General features: G+C 41.9%; 1 protein-coding gene across 11 annotated transcripts in view; it reads right to left on the bottom strand.

Annotated features, from left to right (window-relative positions):
• Positions 1-4310: 4310 nt before the first annotated feature.
• Positions 4311-13206, bottom strand: part of MPDZ (multiple PDZ domain crumbs cell polarity complex component) — a 139353-nt gene continuing 130457 nt past the window's right edge. For all 11 annotated transcript variants that reach the window (XM_074994892.1, XM_074994898.1, XM_074994899.1 and 8 more), the window contains 5 exons: positions 12169-12291; positions 9785-9889; positions 9332-9444; positions 7494-7617; positions 4311-6244 (listed from right to left, as the gene is read on the bottom strand). In XM_074994892.1, the coding sequence (XP_074850993.1) occupies positions 6098-6244; positions 7494-7617; positions 9332-9444; positions 9785-9889; positions 12169-12291 (612 nt within the window). In that variant the 3' untranslated portion in view covers positions 4311-6097. The remainder of the gene's footprint in view (positions 6245-7493; positions 7618-9331; positions 9445-9784; positions 9890-12168; positions 12292-13206) is intronic.

Consider the following 13206-nt stretch of genomic DNA (forward strand, 5'->3'; position numbering starts at 1 on the left):
GCAGTATGACCACCCCAGAACAACGCTGATTTTAGTACACTGATATATTTCAATCCCAGACTACAAAAACTGACATATTCAGTGTAGGAACCTAATATTATGTGATGAAACCCCTAGGCAGAAATCTAGTATTAAATGTTATTTTGTTCTTGAATGCTTGTTAGTATCAGAAATGGAACTGAAGACAGACTTGGTACTTTTTTGAAACCAGCATTAATCCTTCAATTAATGTAATTTCAATGGTGGTTCTATGGGCCTAGGCACATTCTTCATCTTTGAATTAAAGCATTTTGGAAAACCAGTGTCCATGATGTCTGCTGGAAATACTTGAAATCATAATTATATAGAAGGAAGCTGCACCATGAACTGAACTGCCTGCCCTAAGCTCCATATCTGAGTCACACTTAAAGCTACCTTTACTCTGTGACAAGGATCAGTATTTTCAGACTCTAGCACTTTCTGGGAGTCAATACTTGGAGATGCAAGTTCCTGGCAAAAATTATATGTAGGTACATAATACCACCTAGACATCTATTAGCAATACTTAGTTGTGAATGCATTCACAATTTGTTCATTTCTACCCAAAAAAAATTTGCAATTGTAAAAAAGCAAGACCTGGTTAAGCATAGGTTGAAAATCTGCCCTGCGCTGGGTGTGCTGCAGAACCTGGTCACTAAGAAAAGACCATGTAGGTAAAGGATCATGATGTTAGGAATGATTTAAAAGGAAAATCAGTATTTGCTGTAAATAAGCTACACACAAGAATCAATGATTGCCCTCAGTACTCAGTGTACACATATCCATGTCTACTGCACATCCCAGGCCCTGCCTATATTATAGCCTACTGCTCCTGTTACCTTCCACACACTATTATTCCCCTATTATTGGTCATTGCAGAAATACCAGATGAATTCTGAAGAACTCTTCGAAAAACCAGGGAAAAAATATCTCCCACTCCACTATAAAACACTCTTTTAATAGTCAGTGAGCATGTGGCTCTGGGTCAACCCCCCCACACCCTGGTTTAACAACCCCCACTCACATGGCTCTGGGTCAACTCCAACCCACCCACAGCCCTAACCCACACAAGGTTTAACCATGCCCCCACCCCCCCAGCCCCAACCCACTGCCAGGCTTAACCCTCCCCAACTGCCTCCCCCCACCCCCACAACCCAGGACTTACCTTTCAGAAGGAACACAAGGTGCTCCTACTGCTTTCCCTGGCTGCAGAACGTGCATTCCACCAGGGAAAAAGCCATCCCCCATTTGGACTTACGCAAAATTTGGGTTACACAAGGGTGCGTGGAAACGGAACCCTCACGTAACTCGAGGGCCTACTGTATTTAGCTTTTTTTCTGTTTGAAAACATTCCCTAATTAGTTACTTGAAATCTGTATACATTATCATAAACCTCATTAATTTTCCCTACTTCATCAGCTGCGTTTTCTATATGGGTTTAGTACTAAGCCTGCACTTTTAAGGAATTTTTCTCATGTTGGGAATTTTCTGGGATTTTTCCTGAGTGGTCCCAAACAAGGGAATTTGCTAGATCAGAGGTCATGCCTCGAGGCTCACCTAGGTGGCCACCAGCCTCTTGGCTGGGTTCCCCTCCTGGCCACTGCTCCACGCTCTGCCCCCAGGCTGCTGTGCGAGCTGCTGGGGGCAGGAGAGGCTCTGTTCCTGGCCTGCCAGCCTGGCTCCCTGAGGTGGAATCCACTCACTCCTAGTTGCCTACAGGGCTCTTCTCCTAGCAAACTGGTTGGGCTCCCCATCATAGCTGTTGTTGGACCAGAGAGGTTTAACTTGTATGGATTCCATTTGGAAGTATTTCCTATAACCTGAAGAAGTCCTGGGATGAAGGAAATGAGGACAAGAGAAAGTGAAACTTGTCCAGTTCTTGAGTCGTTATATTTTATCACCAGGGTTATTTTTACAATGATGTTTGGAAGTTACTCTGTCCACTTACTCTGTGAGTGGAAGCTTTGGCACATCAATCGGATATATAGTTACCATGAACACCCAAAAAGCAAGCAGTCCTGTCGCACCTTAAAGAGCACCTTTAACACAGCTATTTATTTAGTCTTTAAGGTGCGACAGGACTGCTTGTCTTTTATGAAGCTACAGACACACTCAGCTACCCCTCTGAGACCATGAATACCCAGTAACTCCAGAAGTCTGAGATCTGTACAGAGGCATGACAGTAGTTGGAAAGGAGCAAAGATAGAAAACCATGCATAATGTGGTTTTCTGAACTGAACTGGTCAATGCGTGTGACCTCCTTAGCAACAGCCTCATGTATGCCATAGAGCAGAAATACTAGGTATTCAGAAACACTTTAGCCATTCTGCAAAACTTACTTTTTTGAGGGTGAGGGGAAGTGTTTTTACAAATAAATGAACAAGAAAAAAACTATATAACATGGATAACATCTTGGGAAAATTTTTGACTTGTAAAATGTAAGAGTTTGGTTAATCATTGTACTATGTTCCTGAAAGAGTAAGTGTCTTTTAGTTTAATAAAGACAAATACAAAGTACTCCACTTAGGAAGGAACAATCAGTTTCACACATACAGAATGGGAAGTGACTGTCTAGGAAGGAGTATGGCAGAAAGGGATCTAGGGGTATAGTGGAGCACAAGTTAAATATGTGATGCTGTTGCAAAAAAGGCAAACACGATTCTGGGATTCATTAACAGGTGTGTTGTGAACCAAACATGAGAAGTCATTCTTCTGCTCTACTCTGCGCTGGTTAGGCCTCAGCTGGAGTATTGTGTCCAGTTCTGGGCATCGCATTTCAAGAAAGATGTCGAGAAATTGGAAAGGGCCCAGAAAAGAGCAACAAGAATGATCAAAGGTCTAGAGAACATGACTTATGAAGAATGGCTGAAAGAATTGGGCTTGTTTAGTTTGGGAAAAAGAAGATTGGGGGGGCATGATAGCAGTTTTCAGGTATCTAAAAGGGTGTCATAAGGAGGAGGGAGAAAACTTGTTCTTCTTGGCCTCTGAGGATAGAACAAGAAGCAATGGACTTAAACTGCAGCAAGGAATGTTTAAGTTGGACATTAGGAAAAAGTTCCTAATTGTCAGGGTGGTCCAACACTGGAATAAATTGCCTAGGGAGGCTGTGGAATCTCTATCTCTGGAGATATTTAAGAACAGGTTACATAAGTGTCTATCAGCGATGGTCTAGACGGTACTTGGTCCTGCCATGAGGGCAGGGGGCTGGACACGATGACCTCTTGAGGTCCCTTCCGGTCCTACCATTCTATGATATAACATCCAAGAGCAGAGAAAGCCCATTAAGCAGGTGCATTTTTTGCCATACAACTCATTTTATGGTCCTGCTTCCTAGAGATGATGAATAATCTGAACGTCACTGGATTCTGCACTGATCTGGGTTGCTATGTGACCCCAAACACAAATTAAAGTCTCCTTTTGCTGAAGAAAAGCCTCCTGCAAAGCAACACTTTCATTGGTGAGGGGGAAGGGAGAGAGAGCTTTGCATCCTTCCATGTTACTTGTGTTCAATCCAGACCCACATTTTTAACAAACTAACACCATGCTAGCCTCTCATACTCAGCAAGATTCAACTAAAGGATGAGACATCTGTATAAATAATGGGCTTTAGCTTTGAAGTTTTGAAGCGTCCTTCTGGTGCTAATCCTCTAAATCACTTAACCATATACTTAACTTTAAATCACATGACTACAAACATGAGGTAACTTGAAAGTTAGTGCTCTGCAGAATCAGGGCCAGAAGGCTCAGAACATGCAGGACCAAGTCCAATTCAGTTAGAGTTAACTACACAATGAAAGACAAGAAGTTTGGAGAGGTGATCAGACTCTTGCCAACACTGGTTGGGGTAAATGCCAATGTAGAACTTATTCCATTGTTGTTCACTATGGGGTATCTGAGGAGGCAGAAATGCTCACAGCCAATGATGATCTAAGCTAGCTGGATCACTGCTCTGGCAATCAATACATCTCTGGAGATTTTTTCATTTAATTTTTCCATCTGACAACTTGGAGAAAAATAACTTGTCAAGTTTATTTTTATTTCTACTCAGTTTCCTATCTGGTTCTCATGAAGTAGCTGGAAGACAGTATTGCATTGTTTGGGATACAGTTATGCAAGAATATGTTTAAATATAGTTTTAGTCGAAAAATTAAGAGAGTCCTTGCCTGCATTTATATGATTAATCTTGGCTATATTCAATCTGATGTTATTTTACAAAATCTAAACTGTGATCCTAATACCAACCCTTTACTGCTAGAACTCCATTTAAAAGCAACCACACACACACCTGCAACTCTATTAGTTCAATACTGACACCTTCATATTTATTCTCTTAATTGAATTCTCTTGCATTCAAACACAAAGGCAATAATAAAATATCTGTACACTACATCTGTTACAAATATAGATATTTGTACATACGCTAACATTGGCATTTCACACACTACACTGGGAATAAGTACAAGCTAATAATTCACCACCAGTTCACTCAAATAGTAGTACCATGTGTTTCTCTTATGTAACATCTAAAAAATATTAAAAAGATGGGTGTTTTGGAGGGTTCAGTTAATCCACTTGTATTTAGTTATCTATTCAGTAGTCCTCTCTCTCAAACATTTCTACTACTGCTGTTTTTCACTCAGTAAAGTGAATAAATGGTGTATGTTTTGCAATTAAATACTATAAACAACTGATGGTGCTCTGGCTCCTATAGGCTTTTTGCTAGTCGGTATGCGGAGTCTTGCAGCTAGCTACATGAAAGTACAACATGGGCAGCATCCTATTCTAAAGGAACACTAGTGCTCGCATGACCTCACATTTTGTCCCCTTTCAAAAGGTTTTAATGATACATTGTATTTCTTTATTGATGGGGCTTGACCAAGCAGATACATAAGAGGCAAAAGGAGGGAAACTGACACTTAGGGAGTCAACAAGTGATAGTGCAATGTCAGGAGTTTTGTTCTTAGATCTTTACAGGGATCCATCTTTCATACCCATGTCTGGCTTGCAAATATTCAGTAATTTAGAAGTTCTTCCAGCAGCTGGCAGGATGACAGGAATTCTTTCCTCACCCTCCCTTCCCCCTTCTGCATACTTCCTGACTAAGGTGAATAAGAAGCTTCACCATTCACCGTACTCCAAGCCTCCTCTTTACTGGTACGTGTGTGGGAGTATCTGTATTACTCTTCCCCCACCTCTTCTCTATATGTCTTCAATATCTGCTTCTGCTTAGAGCAATAGCAGCACCATGAAACTGACTCCCGACTCCATTTCAGTGCAGTCCTCTGGGCTCTGACTAGTGACAGAAGCAAGCAAGAGTAGCTAATTTGTACTGCAGCTTCAAGAAGCTCTCAGCAGCAGCGGCAGTAACACAGGAACTGCCTGTGTGCAAAGTTAGGAAGAGGACAGTATTTATTTCACTGTTGCAGTGGAAACGTTATCTTCACACCCACAAAAGTTAGCAGCTTTAACACTTTAAAAGAGAAGCCTAAATCCTTATGATATTGCAGGTGTAGGACTCCCTTGTTCTCCAGGAAAAGTCTCCTACAAGTGGATTTTTTCCACCCTTCCACACCAAACAGCCTTCTCCACAATTTTGCTTTTGGAGCATGTAATTAGCAGAACTAATCTTTCCATCTATCTTTTTTTAGTAAACTGTTGTTCCTCCTGGGACTTTTTTCTGCTATTTAAATACTCTTAAACATCTCATCCCTGCTTGACTATTTAGAGTGCACACATACCTATCTCAAATATTCAGAGCCTCTTTGCAAAACATTCCATTTCTGCACTGCGGTTACTAATGCAAACATTCATGTTCTGGTGGATCACAGGTATTCATTACAATACTAATAAAAATCTCAAGTTTTTGCCAGAGACTACACAAGCCCATCTCAGCGATCTGACAGTAAGACAAATACTTCTACTGTGTTCAAAATATGATTAAGTGTTGTTTTTTTCTTTAATGATGAAACAGTCTGGTTAAGCTGGAATAGCAAGAAAGCTACATAAACATTTCCATTCTCTTTGCTATGTGGAATGTAGATAATACTATCTTGTTGATCCTCTTCTTTGGACAGTCAATTCACGAGAGAACAGTCAGAGTGACTGTTCCTTTTGTCCTTTTTAGAATAGCAACTGCTTCTTCATGGGTCACCCCCTCTAAGCTCTGCCCGTTGACAGCAAGGATCTGATCACCTCTCTTCAGCCGTCCATCCTCTGCTGCTGCACCCTGAAATTACATAGCATATAACTACAGATGTGCATGGCTATAAAACCAGAAGTTTCAGACATTCATAGAGAAACCTCAGGAGGGTCCTGGGAAGGTGGGTTCAGCATATAGCACACATTCAGCTTTTCTGCTCGAGACAGGCTGAGCTGATCCATTTTCATTACTAGAAGCTCATGCTCAATTTGTCCTTCGTAAGTGCTAGTTCTACATGTCCATAGGTTTATGCATGACGTTTCCACTGTACAAACTAGCCAGATGGGAGTAATGAAGGTGCTAAGCAGGAAGACTGCAGAATCAATCCCCTGCTATGCCAGCCCCATTTAGATGAATGAACTGGAGCTGGCCGAAAAGAACCTTCTCTAACTGGGGAATGAGAGTCAGATGCCAGGGCTACGTAAGGTATTGTGAAGAAGGAAGGTGGTGTGGTGGTGGAAAGCAAGGGAGTGCGGACAAGGAGAAAGCTCTTCCCTCATGGGTTTAGACACAAGGAACCCAGAGCTGCGTACACTGTATGGTGAGAAAGCACAAACCTGTAAAAGAAAGCACAGTGTTTCCTGTACCTGAGGGTCTCCAGGTGATTACATCTGAGCTAGCAGAAGCAGCAGTCAAGAAAACCAGCTGCCCTCTGTTATAAGGTCCTCATTGGCTCATTAGTGAAAAGAAATTTACAGCATGGGAATGATGTGCTGCATAAATTCTGTAAGTCAGATCTGTTAGAATTTTTCAACTCCTTTGGCCCTTTTGGCTTGGATGGCAAAGTTCAACAATTCATATTAGAGACCAAATCCAGAGCTGAATGTAAATTTCTAGTTCTGGAGGTCTTCTATTTACCTTTTTGACTCAGGGCTGGTATGTGCCAAATTTAGATCAGGACCTGAACTTCTCCAAAATCTAATGGACCTGGTCTATATTTGATTTCAATATTCATGGCAAAAAACCAACCACAGGCACCCCTTGAAAAGAATGCAAATTAAACACTGGGGGGAGGGTGTATTTTTCTGAAGTGGACCCTTAAAATGCACGTTCAAATCCAAATATTTGAGAGCTCAAATAGACACCAATGTGAGCAAATTGGGCCCGGTTTGCTTAAATTAAAAGCCTCAAATTGCAAATATGTTAAATGGTACCTGCATAGTTGCTTGGGGAAGACAAGCAAAAAATAAACTGGCTCTCAAAGGCCATATATTATAAATGAGCTCCTGAGCATGAATAGCAGGTTGTCTAGGTAGTTTTATACTTATGTACTCACCTTTGCAAACACTGTCTTGACATAGATGGGTAAATCTCCATGAGGACTGCCATATCCTCCCACAATACTAAAACCTAGACCATCCTGTCCTCGATCTAGCGTAATGGTCTTATACTGAGGGGGCCTACAACAGAGAAATAAGTTATCAGGATTCTTTTATGAACATCTAGGTCAGCGTGTGGATTTTTCAACAGAGAGGCTCTTCATGTTTCAACCCCAACAAACTTTCCTTTGCTGAGAACACTACACAGATTTTTAAGTATGTTTTGCTTAATATTTCAGTTCATGTCAGCCTCTGAACTCCTGCTTAACACCATAATCTGGTTACTTATTTGTCGTTTGCGTTCATAGTTTTTACATGATATTTTACCTTCTGTCTGCAGAAATTTACTATGTCATTTAATTAACTGCGTAACTGTTGTCTGAGTGGCCCAATACTGGTGCTTATTAGCTGTTGATACAGTAGGTACCAATATCCTGGAGCTCAGAGAGCAATAAAACAAAACACACAAAAATTATAACATTTTAAGAAACCTTTCCTCCCTCCCCCAAAACCTATATATAAAAAGAATCAAAAATCGCTGCAGCTAATTCCTAAGTCTGGTTTAGTCACTCACATTCTCTTTTCTGTTCTTCGATTTTTATAAATTTGCAATGTTTTGATACAGACTAAAAGTAGAATAGAACTTACAATGTCAGTCATATGTTTTTCACCTGTGCTCCCTTGGCCTATAACATACACTGCAAACCTGAAAATTTAGGGTCTGATTTTCAATTATGATCTGTTTTGAAATAATTTAATTTAATTTAATTTCTCAACCACAAAGAACTGTGCACACATTTTTGCACTCAGGATGGACATATTTGCACTCAGGATGGACATATTAGCACCCAACTAACTACCTGTCTGCACACACACATCAGGTAATTAAGTGTCTGCTAATATTGTGTCTGTGATGAATTCCAGGTGCAATTACATATAAAATTGAAATGCCAAAACACCCCACTACAAAAAAGCCAAAAAAAAATATCCAAAAATACCAACCAACCAGCAAAGATGCTGAGTTGGTCCAGAAAAATCAGGTGATTTATCAAAATCCATGAAGCTTCCCAAAACACTCCCTTGCGCAGTAAACAGTAAAGAAGAGTCCCACCTAGGTATAAATAGTTGCTCGTGGATACAGATATCTACAAATAGAATTCAGTACCCTCTGATCTACCCGGCTGTGCTCCATGGAGACTCTGTTGCCAAAGGAGAGGAGCGTGGTACCACTATTCCCAGGAACTAGCACCCCATCCCATCAGCTCTTCCTGGCTATGCAGAGCCCTGCAGATCAGTGGATATTGATTTCTACCTGTGGACAGCTACATCCCCAGTCGATATCTGTTTTTGTACAGGTCTCTAAAAATAGACAGCTGTATCTTACAGCATACCCAAAATGTCAACAAACTCAGGCTCTGATGGACTGGCAGGAAGAGTGAATTCCAAAGTCAGCAGTCCCATATCCAAAATGCCCTGCCATTTAAGTCTGGGGACAATTTCAGCTCCTTTCTACCAGCAAGGTACAATAAAAGGAATGAAGCAGTATCTAAGATGTTGAAATCAAATCATATCATAGCCCTATGGGTCAAAACCAGCATAGTAAATTGTAACCTGAAAAGAACCAGGATGTCTTATGCTGCCTACAGAGCCCAGTTACATGCTTTCCGTGACAGCTCCGTCTAAGTTGGCAGGACACCACACTGTGCACATGCTGAAACGTCTAAGCAGTCCCAGCCAGTGGGCCTTACGGTAACCCCCTTGGAAAGGATCCATCAAGGATAACAGATGCACTTACCCTAGATCATCCTGAAAGATGCTGCTTGAGGTTATTCCTGAAAATGAAAGACTGGAAGCAGGTGGATCCTGCTGCTGACCAGTTACGACACTTACATCCCCTCCAGCCACCACCTGAGGGCACATTGCAAACATCCGTGAAGTGAGGAAGCTAATGCTCACAAAACCAAGCACACAGCAATTAGCACCACAGTATTTACAAAGGTGACATGACCAAAATACGCATCAACTGTTGCAAAAACCTTTCTTCCTTTCAGCTAAAATAAGAATGGTAACTTTTGAACAAAACATGGAAAGGATGTGAAAATTGCACACCACCAACCCACCAGACCCCATTTTGTAGGCAGGCTATGCTTTTACTCAGAACTTGGCAGTTGTGCTATACTTGTTTTTTCAAACTCAAAATCCAAACTGCAAAGTGTGTTCTGAACATCACCACAGAGAAATTCCTTACCTGCAGTTCTACAGTGCCAGAAGCATTTTTCAATAGGTTAACAGCTTGGGAGTGCGTCATGCCCTCAGTGGATGTTCCACAAATATTAACAATCCTATCCCCAACCTACAGAAGAGAAAATTAAAGAGCTAGCCATTAACAAAAATCTGTATCACAGACAGCCACATGCCAGCTTCGCAACAGGAAACAAGATCAGAGGAGTAGCCGTCTTAGTCTGTGTCCACAAAACAACAAGAATTCCTGTGGCACCTTGTAGACTAACAGATTTATTGAAGCATAAGCTTTCGTGGGCAAAAGCTTTTTTGAGAAAACAAGCTGGCACCCTGTCCAGAAAGAATACTGGACTTGAGTAACTGGCTCTACTAGGATTCACAATATATAGTACCAAGAAAATCTTTACCACCAATCTACAACATATTCTTGATCGTGGGTACCACAAGGCCTTTGGCCCAGATCTTCAACTGGTTTAAATATATGCAGCTCTAGTGAATTAAGTAAAGCTTCAGCAATTCATGCCAACTCTGAACCTGGCCCTTTGTTTCCAGTGTAAATGATTGTTCTCCCATGAGAAATGGTGAAACTCCTGATTCTGTAGTAGTTAATGAAGTTTATATCCTCTAAGGTCTGAATCTATGAGTGCATAATTCATATCCATAGCTGACAGTCATACATTTACACATTCTTGGAAAAGGGACAAATCAGGTACTCCGGTTCAAATGCAGCTGGAATAATCCAGTACAGCTCCCAGGAAAACACATGGGCCACATTCAGTGGTGATGCAAAAAAGAGTCTTAAACCAGGTATAAATTGCGGCAAGTGGGAATACACTAATTCATACCTATTTTGCACTCAGCAGCTGTATGAAACAAGAACAGCCAACACATTGAACAGGATAAGCTGAATGTAACATAGGAAAAGCAACTAACAGAAGGAAGTCAAATGGGTGAAAGTGACTTTGTTTTTCACGGGCACTGTCTTATTGCAACCCCTCCACCATTCCCCAGGGGGTTTCAGGGCAGGGGACTGAGATAAGATAGCACCTGTAAGAAATTTAATAAGGGCTCAAGGCAGGAGGTTGGAGTATGTGTGAGTTTGGGAGGAGGTCAGGGCAGAGAGTTGTGTTGGGGGGTGCAGGAATCTGTGTGTGTGTGGTGGGGATCTCGGGGCTGGGAGTGACCACCGATCCTGGGGCTGGGCAAGTCGCCTGCCAGATCCTTGGGGTGTGGCAACCATACTGCCCAGCCAGTGGATCCTTGGAGCTCATGGTGTAGCAACCACACTGCCCATCAATCCAAGTGCTGGGGCTGGAGTCTGTGTACGCTGGCTCAGGCCTACTGCATCTAGGTCCTTGCCTTCCTACCCCCAGCCACCCATTGCTGGTGCTGGGGGGCAGGGGGGGGTCACAGGAACCTTACCAGTGAAGGCTACCTAACCTGAGCCAGCCACTCTCCTACCAATGTGCCGCACCAGAACAACTGGCTTACTTTCACTTCTGAAGTGAAATAAATCTCATAATTGCAGTCATCGGGGAGACTGCTAACCACTGGGCCAATAACCAAGTCCTATGTAGGGTCTATAGATCTATACACAAGAACAAAAGAGCTGCCATACAGGTTAGCTCATGGTTTGTTACTAAATAAGCTATTGAGCGAAAGCAGTAGGAGTGCAGGAGTCCAGATGTGGGCTGGTGTGTGTATTGGGGAGCTTGGGGTTGAGAGGCTGGGAAATCCTGTCTCTGATGGCCCATACCAGACCTGCAGGAGGACTGTATAGAACAATGCAATTATAGAGTGATTCACCCACTTTTCCCTCCTGGCATCTGGTAGTCAAATGTTTAAGGTTTACCCAAATGAGGCTGCATTTTTGATCATCTTGGCTAATAGTCATTTATGGATCTACCCTTCGTAAATGTATCCAGTTCTTTTTTTAACTCAGTTGTGTTTTTGGTGATCACAACATCCCATGGCTGGGAGTTCCACAGGTTAGCTGCATGTGGTGTGAAAAAGTACTTCCTCTCGTTTGTATTAAACCTGCTGCCAATCAATTTTACTGATTGATCCCTGGTTTTTGTACTGTGTGAAAGGGCAATAACACTTCTCTATTTGCTTTTTCACTATGCTCTTCACTTTGGTATCTGAAAGCTATGCTGGCTCCACCTTCCAAAGTTGCTTTCAGGTTTTTCTCCCCAGCTGCTAACATTTATGAAAAATATTTATCATCTCCAACTACTGTATTTTTTATCTGAATGGCAGAAACTCCTGGCGTGGCCTGAAGCACTAGCGAATATACCATGTATCACTACTCTGTGACCAAGCTGGAATAATTTATTAAGCACTATCACATGATTTTTTTTAAACCCCTTGCCTTTCTTACAAATAACTTACCCTGAGTTTCTGAGTTTGAGCAGCAACTCCATTTGGATGCATCATGGCAATAAATATGGGAACATCTCCAAGAGGACTTCCTACCCCTCCAGCAATGCTCACTCCTAAGGAATCTGCAGGACCCTGGTACAGTAATAAGAACAGATTGAGATACTGCTTGAAAGAAAATACACAATTATATTTAGACCCAGTGATACTATGTATCCAGCTTCAGACACCTTAAAGTGTTCTGATTTTCACACAGTGTTGAACACCCATCTTCAAAGTCATGCCCCTTTACAGTGCCTTAAGACACGCACACTACAAGTGAGAAACATAAAATAGCAAGTCGCTTAAAGAATTTGGCCATCATTCCTCTAGGTCAATGTATGTGGAGTGGGCTATGGTGCTTCCACCCCTGGGAATTCCTCAAAGCATGTCACATTTGTCTTAAGGTAGGGGTTTCAAAGTGTGTCACAGGAAGCTTTGCAGAGACAAGTTGAACAGAGCACTGTTATTGAAGAAAACAGTTTTTCATGGAGAAAAAACAAAGCTGAAAAATAAAACTTGTGTAGATGCTAATAAGCAAGAAAGAGTACAGTGAGGGGAGAATGGAAGATCATACTGGGCAAAGCAGCCATGAACTTAATTGTTTTTATTGACTACTACTAGGCCAGGATGATGCGACTCTCTGTCCTTCCCACCTTCAGTGCTATCTCCCTATAGATTATTTGGAAGGCATTTTGAGCTCACCCCTCCGTGCTATCAGGCTGGTTATTCTGCCTTTTTTTTTTTTAAATGATACAGAGCCCTTATCTCACTGAAGGTGTACAATGAAGCCTCTGGGTAGTCCACTGGGTAGAATGAGGCTCCTTGTCACCAATAAGTGGGAAGTGCTGCCAAAAATTACGTTTAGCAAAGGTGATACCATGGGGCAGCATGGGGGTGAAGGCTTGGAGGCCCACCCAAAGCTTACATAACAATGAAACAAAGTAGTAGGGAGTCACGTAACAAATTAACTGCCCTTGTGCAGTGCTGATCTCACCAGGGAAAGAGAAG

The sequence above is a fragment of the Carettochelys insculpta genome, chromosome 5 (genome assembly GCF_033958435.1).
Source record: "Carettochelys insculpta isolate YL-2023 chromosome 5, ASM3395843v1, whole genome shotgun sequence".
Lineage (NCBI taxonomy): Eukaryota > Metazoa > Chordata > Testudines > Carettochelyidae > Carettochelys > Carettochelys insculpta.